At 32.6% G+C, this 23486-nt stretch overlaps 1 protein-coding gene across 2 annotated transcripts in view; it reads right to left on the bottom strand.

The window, feature by feature from the left end:
* The window catches only part of LOC148176140 (acid sphingomyelinase-like phosphodiesterase 3b), a 143565-nt gene that overhangs the window by 47697 nt on the left and 72382 nt on the right, over positions 1-23486 (bottom strand). For both annotated transcript variants that reach the window (XM_088033672.1, XM_088033673.1), the window contains exon 4: positions 3429-3634. In XM_088033672.1, coding sequence (XP_087889798.1) covers positions 3429-3634 — 206 coding nt within the window. The remainder of the gene's footprint in view (positions 1-3428; positions 3635-23486) is intronic.

Here is a 23486-nt window from a genome sequence, read left to right as displayed (position 1 = left end):
ATAGTTAGACTTGTGGGCCCTTAATGAGATTATGATGCGCGTTTGGAAACAATCGGTCAAAAATAATTTTTGACAATTTTGATTTTTGGTGGTTACGCAAAAACTTTTGAGAATATTTGGAAACCGAGCTATACTTAGACTTGCGAGTCTTTAATGAGATTATAGTGCGAATTTGGTGACAATCGGGCCAAAAAAATTTTTGGCGAAAAAGTATAGATTTTTGGTGGTAGCGCACCTAAATGCAAGATGTTTTCAATTCTGATTATTAAAAAGACGGCGGTGGCCCCGGCACACTACCCCAAACACACGATAATTTCATTCAAGCTAACCTAACGTCGGAGGGGCAAAAACGTGCGGCGGATGGAAAAATGAAAAAACGTGGCTCGCGTCGGCCCCGGACAAAAACTCGCATTCGAATTCCCTAATTACATTAGGAAATTCCGGCGGCGCCATCTGTTAAAATCTCCTTTTTCTTTCCGCTCGTAAATAGCCCACAAAGCAGTACCAATCGAACAATTATTCGCAAACAAGCCGACGTGACGAGGTTTTAAGTCCCTTCCCTTGCCGGCTTTTTATTATTGTTTCCCATTAGGGACCGGTTTCCGGGAAGATCGATGTCCGGAGCCTCTGCCCGGACCGCAGCGTAACTTTAAACGCTCTTTTAACAAGCCAAGAATTCAATCCGCAAGAATCCGCCGTAAAAGTTTTGCGATAAAAAGGGTGGAACCCTTTAAAAAACAGACGGAAAGGGTTTCCGTGTGATTTACTGGAAAAAATTACGTTGATAAATAATTCATGTCCGGAAGCGGACTCCGGAACGACGCTGAATCTCAGAGAAATAACCGCACGTACGCTCATGCACAAAATGACATTCTTTTCTCTCATACTACAAGTTTTTTCCGTTGCCCATTCCAACCACTTTTTCTCCCCACTCTAATACAGTGAAATCCCGAAATGCTGACACCACCACAAACAGATCCGACTGTACCCTTCTCTCGCCCCGCTGCAATTGTTTAACGCTTGTTTTGTCTAAAACCTCGCCGCCAGCATGTTCGTTATCGATTTGCGGCAAGCACCCCAGCTGACGGTAAAATCGATGACTCCGGGAAATCTTTGGCAAATAATACCCACTTTAGTGGCGAAGATGTGAATGTGGAGCAATTTCATTTGCGGGCTGCATCACTTCACTGCACGATCGTAAATGGATTGGGTTTCGAACGAGCGAATTTCCGTTTCCTGCTCATTATCAGCGAGAAAACTTGGCTTTATTTGTGTTAGCGAAAATCGTATTTTGCGGCGCGATAGTGTGAAATTTGACCCACAATGCAAGTGACAAGTGTCTGTGTGATGTGATTACAGTGCAACTTTGTTTCCGCGGACTGTATTTTTCTGTAAGTTGCGATAATGCCGAAAATTTTCGAGGAAGGTGGTCCAAAAACTACGAATTTTTGCCGATTGCGCAAAAACTATGGGCAATTTTTAGAAATCGAGCTATACTTGAAGTTGTGGACCCCCAATGAGATAACATTCCAAATTTCGTGACAATCGGCCTAAAAAAATTGTTGGTAAAAAAATATTAGTTTTTCGCGGTTGCGCAAAAACTACCAAAAGTTTTTAAAAACCGAGCTATACTTTTACTTGTGGGCGCTCAGTAAGCTCACAATGCAAATTTAGTGACAATCGATTAAAAAAAAATTTTACAAAAAATATCGATTTTTGGTGGTTTCGTAAAAACTATCGAAAATTTTTAAAAACCGGGCTGTACTTTGACTTATGGACCTTCAATAAAATCACAATGCAAATTTCGTGACAATCGGCCCAAAAAAATTTTAGCGGAAAAATATCAATTTTTCGTAGCTGCACAAAAATTATTGAGAATTTTTAGAATTCAAGCTATACTGAAACTTGATGGCCTTTAATGAGATTACAATGCAAATTTCGTGACCATAGACCTAAAAAAAATGTTGGCAAAATGCTATGCTACTTTGGTTACAATCGAACCAAAAAATTTTTTGATCAAAAAAATCGATTATTGGTGGCTACGCGAAAACTGTTGAGAATTTGTAAAAACCGAGCTATACTTGAAGTTGTGGGCCCCTAATGAGATAACATTGCTAATTTCGTGACAATCGGCCTAAAAAAAATTAGGACGAAAAAATATCGATTTTTGGTGGTTTGCTCCAAAACAACCAAAAATTTTCAGAAACTGAGCTATACTTTGTTCTTTAGGCCCTCAATGAGATTACAATGCAAATTTCGTGACAATCGACACAAAAAATTTATTTGGGAAAATTTTTTTATTTTTGAAGATTTTGCAAAAAATATAGAAAATTTTTAGAAAAGGAGCTATACTTTGACTTGTGGGCGCTCCCTAAACTTACAATGCAAAATTCGTGTCAATCGGCCCAAAAAAATTTTAGCGAACAATTATCACTTTTTGATATTTTCGTCAAAACTATAAAAAAATTTTTGAAACTGAGCTATACTTTGTTTTTTAGGCCCTCAATGAGATTACAATGCAAATTTCGTGGCAATCAACACAACAAATTTTTTTGGAAAAAAATTTTTATTTTTGAAGATTTCGCAAAAACTATAAAAAATTTTTTGAAACGGAGCTATACTTTGACTTGCGGGCGCTCACTGAGCTTACAATGCAAAATTCGTGTCAATCGGCCCAAAAAAATTTTAGCGAAAAAATATCAATTTTTGATATTTTCGTCAAAACTATAGAAAAGTTTTAGAAACCGAGCTATACTTTGACTTATGGGCCCTCAGTAAGACTCCGATGCAAATTTGGTGACAATCGGCCCAAAAAAATTATGGATTTTGGGTCGCATTTTGAGGTTTCACTGTATTTTTCCGTCATTTCCCCAGAGGCGCATTAGCGACATTAGCGCCCTCACGACACGAAACATCAACTTGAGAATTAATAAATGCCTCTGTAAAACGTACGTGCTTATTATGGTTACGTGACAGGACGCAATGTGTGGATGGTAATGCAGATATCGTGCTTTTTCCGTGTCTGTCACTTGTTTAACATTTTCCGAGGGAAATCTGATGTCAACGTTATCAGTTTACACGAGGGCGATAACCTGACACCTGTTTAAAGATAAAATTATCAAAGTTTCCAAACATCGATCTGTAACTCGACTTTTACGTCTTTCTTGTTTGCTCCACAAATAAGTACATCCGCCACATTGCTCTTCTGGAGCAAAATTAGTTCACCTGGAGATGACAACGTCCATTAAACTTTAAATTGCACTATTCCATATCATTTATGTGGGGGAAAAACCAAGAACTGTCATGTAGATCCGACGAATTTTAGTACCAACTTTATTACTTTCTATAATAACTTCCCGACTTTAGATCGAGCATTAAAAGCCGATACCCGTAACAGCTTGCACGAAATTGAATTTAAGTTGACTTACCTTTAGCGAAAGTGTGCATGGAATCGGTCGGCAGCCACCGCCCCCACATCTTCCCCAGCTCCTTTTTTGCCATGGGATCGTCGTGACCGAGAGCCGGAAAAACGAACTCCGAACTGAAAGTTTTTCGCAGCAGATCCGTCAAATTCTGCAGTAATTGTATTTTGACGCTCTCGTGGAGTTTCCTCGCAGTGTGGGAAAGGGCGTCCCTGAAAAAAAAAAAAAAACGTGTATCCGGCTGCAAGGACCATAACGTACTAATCCGGCTCCAAGGACCATATAAAAATCCTTACCTCGGCGTTTTAATAAAATCCGTCAGATATGCTCCGATATTAAAACATAATGAAGTTGAAAATCGTTTAATAAACTTCATTGTATAAACAGGAAGCACAGCTCCACCGAGGCTGTAATTAAAAGCAGTTGCTTTATTATTAGACGCATTTTTTAATAAAACTTGGCACATTGTGATTAGCAGACGCCGCAGTCATTGGTTCGAAATTGCATCTCGCTTTATTAATTCCGAACAAGAAGAAAACAACGAAAGTAATAACACGTGCTGAGATCTCGTTTTATTCTAATCCTGAAAGCTCGGCTTTGTATTACACACGCGAAACCGCAACAAAAGTCATGGGAGAAAACGAGCAAAACACAAATTAATTACAAAAACCGAGTCGAAGAAAAAGTATTGTGCACAACTCAACAACCAATCGAGATAGAAACGTGAATTTTTCATGACAGCTCGGTCGTACCCTCCTCAAGTACAGTACTAAGTTACAAAACAATAAAACCGACGTTTCGACCCAAATCCACCTTCAGGAGTCAAAAAATGAATTTTGAGTTAGAGCTCTGAATTTTCGGTCACACGTCCCTTGCCCCCCTCTCAAGCAAAGTATAGAATTTTAAGTCTGTACTCGGACGTTTCGGCCCCATTTGCGCCAGCTTTTATTTCTTTTTCGGGAAACTTGTATGTCGATGTGAATTTCTCGTCACAGCTCGGTCGTACTACCGTAAACTAAATTGCAAAGTTACAAAACAATAAAACCGACGTTTCGACCCAAATCCACCTTCAGGAGTCAAAAAATGAACTTTGAGCTAGAGGTCTGAATTTTGGGTCATGACTCCCTCGCCTCTCTAGCAAACAAAGTATAGAATCCCACGCCTCTATTCAGACGTTTCGGCCCGATTTCCGCCACCTTCTATTTGTCTTTTTCGGAAAAGTTTGTGAATTTCTTATGACAGTTTGGTCATACCCTCCTCAACTAAAGTGCAAAGTTACAAAACAATAAAACCGACGTTTCGACCCAAATCCACCTTCAGGAATCAAAAAATGAATTTTAAGCTAGAGCTCTGAATTTTAGGTCACGACTCCCTCGCCTCCCTAGCAAACAAAGTGTGGAATCCCACGCCTGTACTCAAACGTTTCGACCCTATTTCCGCCACCTTCTATTTGTCTTTTTCGGGAAACTTTGTGAATTTCTTATCACAGCTCGGTCATACCCTCCTCAACTAAAGTGCGAAGTTACAAAACTATAAAACTGACGTTTCGACCCAAATCCACCTTCAAGAGTCAAAAAATGAAATTTGAGGTAGAGTCGTGAATTTTGGGTCACGGGTGCGTCGCCCCCGTCTGAAGCAAAGTATGCAATCCCACGCCTCTACTTGAACGTTTCGGCCCGATTTCCGCCACCATCTTTTTTTTATTTTCGAGAAACTTTGTCACCTCCACGTCTGCGGCGCCTCCCTGGAGTGTTCTGTATCTTACTTTTCTCTCATTTGTTTGAAACTTTGTCTCGAGAGCATAAGAGTTGGTGTCCAGTGTTGGTCTCCTTGATTTCGTTAGAAGTCACCGCTGCAGGCGATGTCGGAACAAGTCCTGAATAAGAAGCGACCGTAATAAAATCGAGTGCATCTCAGTTTCACGACGTCAGTTTGTCTGAAGCAAAAAGAAGGAAGGAGCTGACGCTTTTCGGGATTCAAATTGGACTTTCATCGTATTAGGAAAGGAGCAGTGCCGGAACACGGGCGAACTAGCATTATAATAAGGATATTACGCGAGAGCTTTCAGCAACATCCGATTTTTATACTTTGGGAAATCGAGTTTTTTGCGGGAGTCGTCTTTATTACCGAGTCGTTTGTTTAAGGCGACGGAAAATGATACAGTACTTACGCTACCAGTCGAGGTTTCACTGTATTGCGAGTTTTACAATTTAAAAGTTTTATTTTTTTAATTTTTTTTTAATTTCCCAGTTTTTTTGATAGGAATCTCTTATGATCTTTACAAGACGAGATTAATGAGAAAACTTTTTTAGGACTCTTTCAAACTTTTAAAGATCCTCTAGGTTCTGTCAGAATTCCCATAAATTTTCTCAAATTTTTTCCTATATCCTGACATTCTCTGAAATTTTCAAGAAGTCTCTAAAATGAACATTTGCAAGCATTTTCTATAAACCTGTGCAGTTTTAAGAATTTGTTAGAAGGCTGCAAAATTCTCCCAGAAATCATTCAAATTTTCAAAGATTTTTGCAGAGTTTTCCAAGACTCTTTAGGATGTTTCAAGCTTATTTAGGTTTCTTCAAAAATTTCTAGATTTCAGGAATTTTTTTATTTTGCAGGATCTAGAGGCATCCTAGATCCTTTAAAATGTGTCAACCTTTTTGAAATTGATAGAGATTCTCTAAGATTTCCAGGACTGTTTACGATGCATTAAAATTACTTAAGTTTATTCGGAATTTTTCAGGAGATTTTAACTTCCAGAAAGCTTAAAAATGTGTCGAATTTTCTGAAAATTCTTAGAAACTGATAAGATTCTTAACAATTTTAAAGAAATTTCCTGAGCTTCTTAAAATGCTTTAAAATTATCCAGATTTGCAGCATTTTAGTAATAAAAGTCCCAAAAATTTTAGCACTTTAGCCTCTCATAAAGTTACGAGAAATTTATTAATTCTCCAGGATCAAGAAGTTTCCAGGATGCTTTAAAATGTGTAAAACTCTCTGAAAATTCTTTGAGATTGTTGAAGATTTTTTAATATTTAAAAAGAATTTCCAGAATGCATCGGAATCTCAAAGTTTGTTTAAGAATTTCCGGGAGATTCTTTGGGATTTCTAGAGTCTTTTGTAAAATTAACAGAAGTTTGTTTGTATTTTGCTGGATCTAGAGACCATCAGAATGCTTTAAACTGCATCAAATTCTCTAGAAATTTTTTGAGAATAAAAGAGATTGTTTATAATTTTTAAGAAATTTCCAGGAATTCTTGAGATGTATAAAGATTCCCTAGATTGATTTGAGAGTTTCCAGGAGTATTAAAATTCCCAGAAATTCTCTGAAATTTTTTAGCTTCCTATGCAATTAGCAAAAATTTGTTTGGATTCTGCAGGATCTCAAGGCATCCAGAATCCTTTAAAATACGTCCAATTCTCTGGAAATTCTTTAAGATTATTGGACATTTTTTAGAATTTTTAAAAAGCTTCCAGAACTTCTTCTTCCTTATATTTATTTACGATTTCCGAGAGTATTAATATTCCTGGAAATTCTCTGGAATTTTTCAGACTCCGATGCCCTTAGCAAAAATTTGTTTTGATTCTGGAAGATCCATAAGCTTCCAGAATCCTGTAGAATGTGTCAAATTCTCTGGAGATTCTTTAGGATTTTAAAGAAATATTCAGGACTTCTGAGGATGCATATTAACATTCCCTAGGTTTATTTGAAAATTTCCAGGAGTATTAAGATTCCAGTCCAGGAAATTGTCTACCATTCTTCAGCTCCCTGTAGAATTCATTTAAACTCTAAAAATTTTTTGAGATTGATCAAGATTCTTTTGGAATTTCGCGGAATTTCCAAAACTTCTTAGAATGGATTAGGATTTCCTCGGTTTATTTGTGATTTTCCAGGAGTATTAAGATTCCCGTGGATTTTCAGGGATTCTTCAGAATGTATCAAATTCGAGGATCTTCCAGAATTCCACATTAATATTTTTAAGGTTCCTTCAGGATTTTATAAGAGTATGTAAGATTTCATTAGGATCCTCTAGACTAGGTGAAATTTGCTGGAATTCTTCAGAACCTTTTGGTTAGAATTCAAAAACTTCTTTTTGTGTACAGCACAACTTCGATTCGCAGTAAAATCAGCATGTATATTTCAAGCTACAGTAGACCCACCTCGTGTCGAGGTCCGACTGTACCCTCAGAAAATATTCATGGACGATAAACTTGCGGAGGACCGTAACGATTTTATTTTCGTGGAGATAAAAGCACCGAAAAGATGTAATGAAACTAATAACGTTATTTTTCCTTGTGACTAAACTGTTTACGGCGGCTATAGAGAAATATATGGCAGATAAAGCAATAAAAGAGAGAATCGACGACCCCACTACAATCTTGATACTTAAAAGTGCAGCGAAGCGCGTCGAGAAAAAATATTTGGATCGGCCAAAGATGCCCTTTAAAGAATAAACCGATTTTTTCCTGAATGTAATTAAAGCGCGCGGAATTTTTAATTATGAAAGTGCAGTATCAGAAGTTTCTAGTTTCGCAGCTCTTTGAAGTCCATCATAGCGCTAAAAGAAAAACTGCGATGATGAATCTTTTCCGGTGCGCGACTTTCGCGAGTTCTCACACTGTTAAAATTGTTGTTTTGAGGAAGTCGCGTCGAATCCCGAAAGACTCGACTAAAAGCAATTTAAATAATTTATGATTATTGAAGCGTACGTTTGGAATAATAAAAAAAAAGAAAGTGAGTGGGAACCATTAAAAAATTCATTATGTAGAGCCAGAGGCGGACTATCGATTATTGATGGAGCAGATGTGACTGGAATTGTTGCATTCGGGAACTTTTATTAGGACCGTAATCGTCTAAGTTGGAATCTGATTTAACGCACGCCCTCTTCCGCCGACCCAACGAAACTCATGACAATTCACCAGGAACAATTCAATTTCGAACGATTTAAAAACCAATTTTTTCCTTCTTAATGCTACAATAGGAGACCGAGATCCACTTTGGAGAATTCGATAAATAAGGGATCGGTATCGGACATCTGAATGCAGGGTTGGGCTTAAAAATGATGCGTATCGCGAGAGATAAAGGGATATTTTCCAGCGAAGGGCCCAAAGTGATTTTTTTATGGAGCCAACCTGCAGGGTGTATCGTTTGCCTGATCTAATAATCCAATTTTCACTGCGGAAACTTGGATCTGTTCAGCTGATAATGAAAAGCAGTATTGATAAATGATAATACTATCAATTTTAGCCTCAATTTTCATAGAAATATGACAGTTGACCAAAGTACCTAAAGTACGTGATCATAATAAAATCCCAGAAAATTGTAAAGAAAGAGGAAAATCGTTAAAAAATGAAAAAGTCAAAGCAGATTGCAGAGTCAGACACTCCTATAAAATCTTGACGAAATTTTAGACGTCCTAAAACGTCCTAGAAAATGCTCTAAAAATTCTTCAAAGTTTCTGGAAATTCCACGACATCCTTAAGATACCAAAACATTTATCGAAAATCCTAAAAAATTCCATAAAATAAAAAAAAAACAAGACATGAGTTCAAGAGTTATTAAACGACCAAGAAGATTCTAGGCTTTTAGAACTCATAGAAAATCCTAAAGGACTAAACATTTTTAGAACAAATTTCCGTAGAATTCCAAGAAATTTTTATAGAATTGAAGACATTGTAGAAAATCCTAGATTTATTCTTGATTGTGCACAATCTTTAAGAATCCATAAAAATTCGACAAAAATGTGAAAAACTCAAGACCATGTCGAGGACTGTTAAGACCCCTAAAAGTCCTTGAAAATCATAAAGTCTCAAAAACTTCCGAAATCTAGTCTAAAAAAGTCTAAAAAATCCACACAACTCCAATGAATGCTAAAAAAAACAGGAAAGTTCTAAAAATCTCTTCAAAATCCTAAAAAATCTCGCAAGCTCCTAGAAATGCTCTAAATTACAAAGCATCGAATCTACTCGACCTAGAATATGTCAAAGAATCTTTGTAATTCCTGAAGGAATTTTGAAAACTCCTAAGATGCCTAAGAATTCAGCGAATGAACAACACACTAAAATTCGAGAATCACAAATTAAAAAAGCGTATCAAAATGAGAAAATTTGAGGCATCCTAAAAAGTCCTAAAAATTCTACATCCTAAAAAAAAATTTAAACTCTTCTAATGCATTTCTGGACGTTCCACAAAATTTTAACAAAAATGTCTAAAAACCTCAAAAAATTGAGAGAATCCCAAAGCATATTAAAAAACCTGGATAATCTTCAAGCTTTGACAAGACCTAGAACAATCTAGATCCTGTAAAATCCATAAAAGTTCCTGAAAAGCTCATAAAACCAACAAAATTTCTGGGAATTGTAAAATGCTTACAAGAAAGTAACGAACCTTAGGAAATCCTAGAAAAACCTGGAAAATTTTAAGAAACCTCAAAATACTCTTGAAGGCTCCTGAAGAATCTCAGAGAACGTCATAGAGCCTCGCAAAAAGTTAAAAACAATTCCAGAGAATGACATAAAAATCTTTAAAGTTCGTGAAAACTTTAAAAATTAATTTTAGACTCTAGAGAATCTTAAAGCATCTTATCCACTCCTACAAACGTCTGGACAATCCTATAAAACCTTCACAGCTTCCCAGAGGGTTCAAAGAACCCTAAAAAAATATTATAGATATAAAACAATCTACAAATTCCTGAAAACTCGACACAGATTGTCCAGAAGCAGCAAAAACTTCAACAAGAACTTCACACAATGCCGGAAAATTTCAGAAGCCTTCCAAAAAGCTCAAATAATAAAATAAATAAAAAATTTTGAATTGAATTGCGCAATAGCCTGAAACCAGCGTCCAGGAATCTAAAGATTCTCAATCCTAGTGGACCCTAAAAAAACACGAAAAGTACAATAAAATCGTGGAAAAATTACAAAAAACTGAAAAAACTCCTATAAAATCTGAGTACATTCTATAGAATTAAAAGCACTGGAAAAATCTTAGGTAACTCCTGACCTTCAAAGTCTTAAAAAATCATTAAAATTCGACAAAAATGTGGAGAACGCAAGAGAAGTTTAGGAATGTCAAGACTTCAAAAAGATCTAAAAAAATCCTACACAGTCTAAGAAACATGAGAAAACCATTGCAAAGCCTAGAAAAAGTTTTAAAAATATCTTAAACATCCCTAAACATCCTAGAAATTCCTTAAATTGTAAAAAATCAAATCTGTTTAACCTAGAACATGTCGAAGAATCCTTGAAAATCCTAAAAATTCTATAGAATTCTAGACGAATCTGCCGACAAATTTTGAACACATAAAAATTTCTGAAAAATTGACGGGATTGAAGAAAATGCAAAATAATGCCTAGGAATCTTTATTAAAATCCTACAGAATATCAAGAAACATCAAAATACCCTCAAAATCCTACAAGATCCCATAAACCTCATAAAAATCCACAGAATCCAGAAGAATCTCATGAAATGAGAAACAGTCTCCTATAAATTCTCAGGAAACTAGAGAGATTGCTAAATAAACTTAAAAAAAATATGGAATCCTAAAAATTTAATTGTAGACCAACGTACAAAATCTTAAAGAAATTTAGACAATCAACGAGGTCTAAAAGTTTCACACGAAATTCCTGTCATAGAATATTTTAGACCCAAAGAAATCCTGAAAACTCGACAGGATTGTAAAAAATCCAAGAAAAAATCTAGGAATTGTACACACATATAAAAATTCGAAAAAACGCCAAAAGAGATAAAAAACGATTAGCAAACCTCAAAGAATCCTGGAAAAACCTCAAAAATATCAAGGAACCTAAAAACATCCTCAAAATTCCAGAGAATTATAATAAACTAATCTACAGCGTCCTAAAGAATCCCAGAAAATGTCTCAGAGTCTCTCAAAATGTTAAAAAGTCCAGAGAAAGCTAAAGAAACCTTTAATTTAATTCTTGCCAAACATACAAATCCTAGAAAAACTGTAAAACCTTAAAACATTTTAGAAAATTTTGCAGAATCCTTAAAAATCCTAGAAAAGTTCCAGAGCAAATTTAAAAAATCGAAGAATACCACAGAAACGTAGACAATCTTCGAGCATTGACGAGACCTAAAAAATTTCCAAGGAATTTCGTGAAAAACTGACCGAATTTTAAAAAATTCAAGAAAATGTTTAGGATTTCTAAAACACCTGTAAAAATCCTAGAAAATGCTAGAGAGATAAAAATTTTTAAGCGAACTTTAGAGAATCTTAGAGAAACCTGGAAATTACCAAGAAACTTTATAATACCCTCAAAGGATCCTGTTCAATGTTCAAAACAATTCCAGAGAATGGTGAAGAAACCTTAAAAGTTCGTGGAGTCCTAAAAATTTAATTTTAGCCAAACAGAGAAGCTAGTGAATCTTAAAGCATCCCAAAAAATTCTTTGGAAATTTTAAAGAACACAGAGTTTTCCAGAAGATTCAAAGAAAAAATTATAGACTTGGAACAGTCTGGAAGATGTAAATAAATTCCTAAAAATTGGAAAAACTAGCACAAACTCAAATATTCTGAAAAATTCCATGCGAGCCTAAAGATTCCCACATAATGCTAAACAATCCTGAAAAGACTAAATTTCGAAGAATAAATCCGAGAAAATCCTGTAAAAGCTGCTTAATTCTCAAAGAATTCAAGACATTGTAGACCTAAAAATTCTACAGAGTGCTCCAGAAAAAAGCAATACTAGCGAATTTCGCAGTCAACTGTGAACTTAATCTATCGAATTTAGTGAAACTTGGTCAAATTCAATCGAACAGTAAGTGGCTACTTGAGTCTTGACTTGGCAAAACGTAGATTTCGTCGGCACAACATAATCCAAGCTTGTTTCGTCCCTTTATCTCGCCGCGATAGCCATCAAGCCGCATTAACTCAAAGCAGATCTTAATCATCATCATCCATGAACCGTCCTAATAGCTTCAATTCCACTTGTAAACTTCCAGATAATTTGCTCTCTTGACTCGTCATATCTCCCTTTAAAACTTCCCTTTCCAGCTGCTCTTTCCGCATCCGCTCCAATACATGCAAACGCACCATTACCAACCTTCACCTCTTTGCATAATGCACATAAATGCACACACACATTACGAGAGAACTGAAATAATTAACGAAGAAAGTTTCATGTTGCACGCTAACTAACATATCGTGATATTTACAGTGCCGCGCGCGAAATCTCATTAACACAGCGTCCGCCGCCTCCAGCAGCCGACGCCAAGATATCCTAGGCCCCCGCTTTGCTAATGAAAGCCACCGCTCTTCGCATATTAACTCGGCATTATTATCAATTTATGGACTCGGGAAATTTAAGGACCTGCCGCTATTGATTCGGAAATTAATATTCACGAGGATAATAGAAAAAAATCGGCACAACATAGTCCAAAATGACATGAAAATTAATACTCGCCGACCGCTGATAAATTATGCATGAATTTAGGGGAGGGAGGAAAAAATCGATCTTTTCCACAGTTATTTTTACAAATTGAGACGTTGGCGCTGGTCATATTCTAATTTAGTTGTTTGTGTACCTAATGTTGCCATGTGTGTGGATTACGTGATCAAGGCCATAAATCACGGGGCGAATTAGCGTGGTTGGTTTACAATGGGCGGCGCGATTGAAAATATGTATATACGGGGAGAAACAACTAAATCTAGCTCATTTACATCAATACAGTATGTCATTATCAAAGCGACCTGTCATTATCAATTTGATCTTGTAATTATCAGTTTGGTTCTGTCATTATTAAAGTGGTGTGTTATTATCAGAATTCTCCTGTCATTATCAATTCGATTAGTTATTATCAAACTAGTCGAACATTATCAAAATGGTCTTTTATTATTAGAGTAAGCTGTCATTATCAATTCGATCTGTAACTATCAGAGTGTTCTGTCATTTTCAGAATAGCCCTGTCATTATTAAAGTGAGCTCTCATCAGTTTGATCTGGCATTATCAAAATGATCTATCGGTATCAAAATGGTCATTTATTATCAAAATAATCTGTCATCATCAATGTCATCTGTCATTACCATTATACTGTAAAAAGAAACGGTCAAAATTACTACTGTTTGACTTCTGATAACAAGTATATCATTTGTCATTATCAGAGGGAGCTGTCATTATCAGAGTAAGCTATGATTACCAACAAAATTTGTCGTTATCCAAGCAGTCTGTCATTATTATTATTATTAAAGCTGTCATCAATTCGATCTGTAATTATTAAAATTGTCTATCGGTATCAAAATGATCTTTTTTTGTCAAAGTAATCTGTCATTATCACTATACAGGTATATCATTTGTGTTTCAGAGTAATTCTGTAATTTTATTATCAAAGTGGTCTGCCAATCTAATTATTAGAGTGAGCTGTCATTAATTCGATCTGTCATTATTAAAATGGTGTGTCATAATCAGATTGATTCTGTCTTATTCAAAGAGATCTATCATTATCAAAATGGTCTGTCATTATCAGAGTGATCCGTTATTATCAACATGGTCAGTCATTACTTGTTATTATCGAGTTGTCTGTCATTATCAAAGCGAGCTATCGTTATCATTATCAAAGCAGGCCTGTCATTATCTATACTATCTGTTATAATCAGAGTGGTCTGTTATTTTCATTATCAAAGTAGTCTGCTATTATAGCAGTAATTTTGTCATTGAAGAATCGTATTATTATCAATTTAATCTGTCATTAATACAGTAGTCTGTAATTATCAAAATAGTCTGTTATTATCAAAATAAGCTGTTATTATAAGAGTGATCTGTCATTATCACTCTACGTTAGAAAGAATAAAAAATTAAACTAACCTTTGTTTGACTTTTGATTACAGAATCAATCATTATCAAAGTTGTCTTGTCATTATAAATACAATCTGCTATTATCAAAGTGATCTGTCATTCTCATTATCAAAGTGATCTGTCATTATCAGAATGATCGTGTCATCATTATCAGAGTGTTGTCATTAATTTAATCTGTTATTTTTTGAGTAGTCGGAATATTATCAATTCGATCTGTCATTAATAAAGTAGTTTACAATTATCAAAATAGGCTGTCATTATCGTGCTACGTTAGAAAGAATAAAGGATCAAAATGACTGTTTGGCTTTTGACAACAGGACCTATCAGCAAGCGAGCTGTCATTATCAACGTGGTCCAGTCATTAATCATACAATCTGTCATTCTCATTATCAGAGTGGTCTGGAATTCTTATTATCACAGTGATCTGCCTTTATCAGAATGGTTCTGTCATTATCAGAGTGAGCTGTCATCAATTCGATCTGTCATTATGTAAATAGTCGTGTTATTATTCATTTAATCTTAATAGTAAATAATTATCAAAATTGTTTGTCATCAAAGTGGTATGTCATTTTCAAATGTGGTCTGACATCATCACCCCATTTAATAAACTGTCAAACAACGATTGTTTGGTTTGTAATGACAGATATTTATAATTTGTCATTATCAAAACGAGCTGTCAGTATCACAGTGATCCTGTCATATAAGCAGTCATTATCAAAATAATCTATTATTATCAATATAATCAGTCATTATCAAAGTAGTTCTATCATTGTCAATACGATCTGTCTTTATCAGTGGTTTGTTTTTCTTATTCTTATTATCAAAGTGGTCTGTCATTATCAAAATGGTCTGTCACTGTCAAAGTGGTCTCTTAATATCAGTGTAATGTGTCATAATCAGACAGAACCCTAGGTTATAAAGAGTCAACGGTCAAAATAACTTATATTTGGCTTCTTATAAGAGTCATTTATCATTTGTTATTATCAGAAACAGAAATCCAATTCCACCTATCATTATCAAACAGTACCCTAAATATCATTAATCAAAGTTGGGTTTGAAAATCTGAATCAATGTCACTGAGAGTGTCCTAAATAGCAATTATATTTAAGAAAATCAAACTTTGATTAAATTTGTACTAACTTTAGTCCAGTTTTTGCACTTTATATTAGATTGGACTAAATTTTATCTACTTTAAATATTTTACTAATTCTCTTTAAATTGTACTGATTAGGATAATTTCGAGGACGTCTCCAATTAAATTTAATCAAATCAAAGACTCTTCATGTCCTCATTTAGAGTCTAGTTTTGTTTTATTTCTGACTTTTTAAATTAGTATAATTTGTGTCAAAATTTAGTAAAATCAAAGCCAGTTGTGTAAAAATTAAACTAGTTTTGAGTCAAACGTGACCAAATTTCAACGAAACTTGTGTTCATCCAACTTTGGAAATTTTCAAATTAGTCAACAGCAGCTTGTAGACTAATTTAGTATCAATTTAAATGTAATATTTGATTAAATTTAGTCATACTTACTAAAATTAGTCCATTAACTTTATTTCATCCATTTAGCCAAATGTGATCAATTATTTAATTATATGAATTACCCAACAATTAGTCTAATTTAATTACTAATTACGTGAACTAGTAAAATTTAGTAATCCAGTAAAACCGTTTTCCCTTTCCTGGTCAACCAAATATTTATTTTCCAATTCATTCAACTTGGCTCCCCGGATTTAGTCAAACTTGGTTAAATTTAATCGAATATGAACCGACTTGATTGAATTTAGTTTGATTCGGGCCACTTGGAATCAGAGCAATCTGCTTGGATTACGTTGTGCCGGAGACTAGAGATGGTATTTTTCCGTCAATTCGTTTAAATAATGTACGACCCGAATTACAGTTGCGAGCTTCTAAATGCCACTAAAGAGATTAAAATTAGAGGAATAATGCAAATTCGACAAGGGATTAATTCGTGGAACAGGTGGTCCGAGGGCGTAAACTATTTCTATTTGATGTTTTGAAGCTTTGTCGATGGTCATGGCGTGATGACAGCTTAAACAGAATATGTTATCCTCGTCGCTTTGTGCATTCATTTTCTAAATAATTCAACGTTTCGGGATCGGAGATTTCTATAATTTATTTAATTCAGTGTTAATAGGAAGCTTTGATCAAACTTAGAAGAAATAGGTTTTTCAAGGGGTGTTGTTTACACCCCCGTTTGCGGGGGCTTAAAAGAAAAGTGCGCGAGGTTTATGGGGTGAAAGAAATTACAAGAAAACTTTCCGGTAAATTTGCGTCGCGTTAAAAGTTGAGGGGAACTCGGTGGACATATTTTTGAGGCGGATCGAGTTGAAATCCGCGGCGAAAATGGAGTGTTAGTGACATGATTTGATTAAATTTAGTCAGATCTTGTTTAATCCGGCTAGTTTTACTCCCGTAAAGTAGTTTACTTGTTAATTTAATTTGATTAAATTTAGTCAAACTGCCAGTTTCTACGAAAACTCGTTTCTCTAAATAATAGTTTGCTATATTCGTCTTACCCGAATCAGATTTGAATTAGTCTAATTTTTTGTAGGATAATACATTAAATTACTTTAAATTAGAAAAATTTAAGTCATTTTAGTACTAATCGTCCCCATTCGTTCCGATCTGACTAATTTAAATAAATTTAGTTTATATTTATTACAAAAATTTAGTTCGAAGTAAAATCTCAGAAATAGAAATTTTAGTAACATTTAATAAAATTCGGCTAAATCATAAAAAATGGACCAAAATCTAACCGAAAATTCAATCGGTCTTTGCACAATAATATTAATAATTAGGTTGAACCAAATTTTCTGGTACTAATTTGACTAATTTAAAAAAAGCTTAAATTGAACCAAATCGAAGATATTTTCAAGTCATCGGTTCGCATTTGATTAAATTTAAGCAAAACCAAAATAGTTAAAAAAATAAAACTGAATTACAGACTAAATTAGTAAAATTCACGCACAAATTAATTACATCTCACTTAGTTTAATCTAATTTAAATAATTCTTTTATTTATCATATTGGAGAAAAACAAAACAAATTGGTTGTAATTTAAAGCAATTGCTCAAAATCGATTAAATTTAACCAAATTAGCTTAAAAAAAATTAGTTTAAACCTCGATTTTGTCAAATTTCCAAGCTATTTCGACTAATTTGAGTGTGAATGTAAACTAAATTGATGAAGCTGATTTTATTATAAAATATCTTCAGTATTGATCTCGTTTTTGACTAAATTTAACTCAATTTCATCCAATCCTAACAACTTTAATCTAATTAGTAAACTATACTAATTTTACTAATTTAGGCAGGTAAAATTAAATAAAAATGCATTTTGATAAAGACGGTCTATCTTTGAAAAATGCAGTAAAATTAAACAGTGCAAACAATATAATGGACAAACTTAAAGTAGATGAAATTAGACGGAACGAAGATTTGAGTAAAAGAAAAAGTTTGACTAATTTGTCTAATTGACAAAATTAAATAAACTGACTAAATTTAACCTAATAAAACCATATAAAATTTAAATTTAAATAAACAATAAATCAATCTAGACGTAGTTTTTGTGAACTTTAAAAGAAAAATAGGTAAATTTGACTAATTTGAGTACCTGGATGGGAAATAAACTGAATTAATTTTGATTATTATAAATTACCTTAACTTTTTGACTACATTTAACCTAATTATTAAAAGTAATTTGAAGTATTTTGCCTAAATTTAAAGAAACAAAATTATATTTAAATAAATGCTGCAAAATTAAACTAATTAAATCTTTAAATAACCAATTTTTATGCGAAATGAACTAATTTGACTAATTTAAAGTAAATGAATTTACACAAAAAAAAATCATCAAAATTAATTATTAATATAAAATAAATAAAAAGTTTGTCTAATTAAGGACAGACTAAAGCGGAACCATACAAATCTAATTTAACTAATTTATCAAATTGGTATACTTAAACAAAACTGAATACACCTTGAATACATTTAACCAAATTACATCACATAAAAAGTTAAAATAAACAATAAATTAGTCTAGACAAAGAGTTCGTCAAATTGACTAAAAGGACTAATTTGACTAATTTGAGTGTAAACTTTAATTTAAAAAATCTTGAAAATTATAAAATACATTTAATTTTGACTAAATTTTTTATAAATGACATTTGATCCTGTTCCAATCAAAAGTAAAATTTACTAATTCGACTAAATTGAAAAGGCAAAATTAAATAAACTTGAATGTATTTAGACAAAAACTGTCTATTTTTTCATAAATAAAGTTTAATTAGATTAATTGAGTCTACAAATAGCAAAATGTTGTTGTAAAATTAAAATAATTACACTAATTTAAAAAGGCAAAATTAAATAAAAATAAATGCATTTTGTTAAAAATGATCCACCTTTGAATAAATTAGCAGCATTTATTTAATGATGGATCGTTTTTATCAAACTTTAAAAAACTGTTGAAAAATTGACTACCTTGACTAATTTAACTAATGTAGAGTATATTAATTTAACAAAAATGAAAAATCTTGAGTCGATAAAATTTGAAAACATTAAAAAGTTTGATGTAAGTTAAATTTTAACTAAATGTAGACTTAAAAAGCTTACAAAACTTTGACTAATTCTACTAATTTTTGAAGTTGTAATAAAAAAAATTAAATATTAACCAAATTAAACCCAAAATTAGACACAAAAATTGAAATAAACAATAATTCGATCTAGACGTAAATTTTGTCAAATTTTGAAGCAAAACGGATTAATTTGAGTAATTTGAGTGCCTGTACTGATTCGACTAATTTAGAGAAGCAAAATTAATTAATGTATTTTGTTGAGAACTGTGAATCTTTGAATAAACGAAGCTATATTTACTTAAATTAGTCTTCAAATAACTAAACTCTGTTATAAATTTGGCCAATTTGACTAATTTGTTAAGAGGATATGAACAAAACTGAATAAACTTTGACTAAATTTTACCAAATTTATTAATTTGACTAATTTGAAAAAACAAAATTAAATAAAATTTTGGTCAAAACAGTCTATCTTTGAATATATGCTGCTAAATTAAACTAATTTGATCTTCAAATATCAAAATTGTGTAGTTATCTTAACTAATTTGACTAATTCAGAGTAGATTTTAAGTAAAATTTTGAACTAAATTTAGACTAAATCGCGGAACGGGCCCGTTCGACACTGTGACGAACTAATTTGACTAATTTGACTAAATTATGGAGTTGTAATAAACAAATTTGGATAAACTCGAGTAAATTTAATCGAATTGGTTCGTCTCCAGCACAGCCCCGCGGAATCGCCGCCGTCGTAATTTTCTTTTTCAATTTTTGCGCGGATTTGTGCGCGTCTGTTGCAGCTTCCGTCGCCGATTGGTCAATAAATACCACCGGGAAATAAATATTTTAATGTTGTGTATGTAGCAGCACGAACGAAATCGATGTTGCAAATTTATGTGATCGATTCAAATTGAATTGCTTTTCCTTAACTATAAATTTAGGAGTATGGCAAGTCGTAAAGTTTAGGCCGCGCACATGATTCTGTACAATTTCATACAAGTACGAATATTTTTAATAACTTTTTTCGGTTCCCTCGAGGCACACTTTCCTCCCGTTTTAATCAGAAAACTTTCAAAGCACGAGAGATGAATTTTATTTTTAATGAAACAAAAGGGTTGCATGTAAATGAGTCGTCGCTCGAAAGGGTAGCGCCTGTCAAATTATTCAATTAATACAATGACTCGTTCTTTATTAGACGCAAAATATGCCTTTCATTGCCATTAATCCGATTTCGGGATGAAATTCTGACGTTCCAACAAAAAAATTTCAATTTCATCCCACAACGGCCGTTAATTCGAGGTCGGCTTTGACCAGATTATCCGAGGTTGTTTGTGACCGCAGTTAAACTGGAGGAATGGCTAATAAAAACTGCGATATAAATGCCCACAAATCGATCTTAATTGCTAATTATGACCGCGCCATCGACCCATTTAAAATGTGCACTTTCCGTCCGTGCGTAGGTGACCCGTCACGTTGAAAGGCCAAGCGGACCTTAAAGAAATGTCATAAGAAATCAATACGCGCCGCCAAATCTGTCGATAATTGTTACTAAAGACCAGTCCGTCACGCTTGATTGGCCGGAACACGACAAAAGAACGCGCTGCCAGCCAACTATCGCAATTTTGCGTAATTGGATTTGCGAATAACGAAATTACAACTTTTTCAATTTGCGTGTCTTCAAGTTTTTTTTTGGATTAGCATCAATTATGCGAGGGACAAAACGAGCACAACATATTCCAGTTTTGTTTTGGACGGAATTAGACGACGTGCATTATTTATGTTGCTTTTGTTAACTATGAAGACAAAACATTCGATGTCGTGTTGCCGTTAAAAATTCATGGGAACGAGATAATCGTTTGTCTCCTAATTACTCGTTTTGTAGTGGCATGGATTTATGTAAATGTCACGTGGTTTTTATTCAAACTGCTGTTATCATAAATGGTGGATGCGGCGGAATTTTTTCCAATATTGGATAAATTTCACTTGATTGGGATTTATTCAAACAAGAATTCAGTTTATTTGACCCAATTAGAATAAATTCAGTCAAATTAAAAGAACTATTTAATTAATTTGAATACATTTAATTTCTCAATTTGATTAAATTTATCCAAATTAAGAAAAAAATTATGTTCAACGCAATGGTAGTCCAAATTTGACTAAAAGGCTTTTTTTGGATTTAACTATTTTGCTAATTTGATTTAATTTAGTCAAATTAATTCTATTAAAATTCCCAATTTATTTCAGTAAAATTTAGCCCAAATTATATAACTAAATTATACATATATTGACTAATTTCAGTTAAAATTTTACTAAACTATTTCGTTTAAATTTAGCTTAATTTGGTTAAAATTAGTCAACTATTAGTCTTGTTCGATACAAGTAACATTTATATTCTACATCGGTTAAATTTAGCCAATTTAAAACAAATTAAATTTTATTCATTGCAATTTTTGTTGTTAATATCTAGCAAATTAAATTTGTTATAAGTTAAATTATATGGAAATTTGCTTAATTCTCTCAAGTCTTTTTCCAGTTTGCAGTAATTTAATCAAATTAGTACAGTTTGTTATTAATTAGTTAATGATTAGGACTGTATTAAATTTAGTCAAATCTAATAAAGTCATATTTACTTCAAAATGAAGTAATCAAGTTTACGTTATTTATTTATTTATTTTAATTTTGACTCTTTACATGGTCAATTTTGGTAAAATTTAGTCAAAGTTTATTCAGTTTTGTTTATTTCAACTTTTCAACATTTCAACAAATTAGTCAAACTTTTTTTAGTCAAAAATTTGACCAATTTAGCTTCATTTATTCAAAGTCTGACAGTTTTCATCGAAATACATTAATTAATTTTGCTTCTCCAAATTAGTCGAATTAGTACAGGTACTCAATTTACTCAAATTAGTCCGTTTTGCTTCCAAATTTATCAAATTTAACGTCTAAACTAAATTTTTGTTTGTTTCGATTTTTTGTGTCTAATTTTGGGTCTAATTTGGTTAAATTTATTTATTTTTGTTATAAATATATTTTAAAAAGTCCTTTGTAAATAATTTGAATAATTTTAGTCAAGAATAATACAATTATGCCACTACACCGCTTGTTTAAACTTAAATGGTACATTTGATTTAAATGATCTGATTTTAATTAAATTTAGTCAAATCTCATATATTTAAACTGCGCAGTATTGTGTCTGCAGTTAATTATATTTTCTGATTTTAACAACAAATACTTTCAATTTTTTTAATTAAATTGACCAAAAATCTTATGAAATGCTTAACTTTTTAATTTTACAATTTTATTTGGTAAAATTTAGTCAAATATAATACGATTTTGTCTAAATTGTCTATTTGAGTTAACAACTAATTTGATTAAACTTGATTAAATGTTGATACTTTTCATTCTTAAAGATTTGCTAAATTTATTCAAACTTAAATGTAAACTTAAATAGTTACTTCAGTCCTGTGTATCTAGTTAAGTGTATTGGGTTAAATTTAGTCAAATGTGGGGCGATTTTGACTAAATTGTCTAGATTGGTTAATCACCTAATTTGATTAAATTTAGTCAAATGTTGACAATTTAAATTTCAGATTGTTCGAATAAATTTATTCAAATATGATAGATTTGCCAGCTTAACTGTTTAGAATTGGTCTGCTTTGCTTCATCTAATTCTTCTAAATTAATTTAAAACATCGTAAATCGATTAAATTTAGTGATGCCAGTTCCAAAAAAAATTACTTTAATTCGTCATTTTGGTTTATCCTAATTTGATTAAATTTTCCAAAATTTTAGAGTAAAGGATTTGGCTAATCCTTGATCAAATTTGACGAAATTAGTGTAAATTAATCACAGAATTAAGTCGAAATTTAGTATCCATTTAGTCTACTCTTGGCTAAATTTCATATAAGTAGAGTAATTAATTAAATTCAAAAATTAAATAAAACTGTAACAAAATTACACTCAAATTTAATCTAATTTAAAAACAAGCTTACTTAAAATAAAAACTAATTTAATAAAACTAGAATTAAATTGAAAAAAAATTGATAAAATTCAGCCAAATTTGACTACATCAAAAAAATTAAACAAAATGAAACAGAAATATGACTATAAATTGACTTAATTTGACTAAAGATAAACTAAATTGAATAATTGACTAAATTAGAGAAGTCAAAATTCAGCTAATTTACTGATAAAAATGGTCCACGTTTAACTAAATTTATCCAAATTAGACTCAACGAATAAATCAATGACTCCAAATTCGTCTTGTCTTGACTCGACTAAATTTCCTCTAATTTAATTAATTACATAACCAATTTAAACTAAGTTTCATGTAATTAATTATTTCATGTAATTAAAATAGTAAAAAACCAATTTGACGCAACTTAAATGAAACTGCAAAAATGTTGACGAAACCGATTAACGTTTCATTAAATTTACCCAAATTAAAATAAATGAGTTAATGAATTAGATGAACATCTTTCACACCAAATTAGTCCAGTTTTTGCGCAACTTAATAAATTATATTAAACAAAATTATGAAATTAGAATAAATGAATAAAATTTAGGTAAACAGGCAGATCGACGGGATCAAAAATGGTGGATGCGCCGGGCAAGTTTTGGCCATTTAGCCCTTCTTTTTTGTCCAACAAGAAGGTAAATTAGC

This window comes from Gnatocerus cornutus, chromosome 4, assembly GCF_029298725.1.
Source record: "Gnatocerus cornutus isolate USDA-ARS CGAHR chromosome 4, icGnaCorn1.1, whole genome shotgun sequence".
NCBI classification, from domain to species: Eukaryota; Metazoa; Arthropoda; class Insecta; order Coleoptera; family Tenebrionidae; genus Gnatocerus; species Gnatocerus cornutus.
Note: the sequence above shows the minus strand (reverse complement) of the source record. Positions and strands in the feature narration are given on the sequence as shown.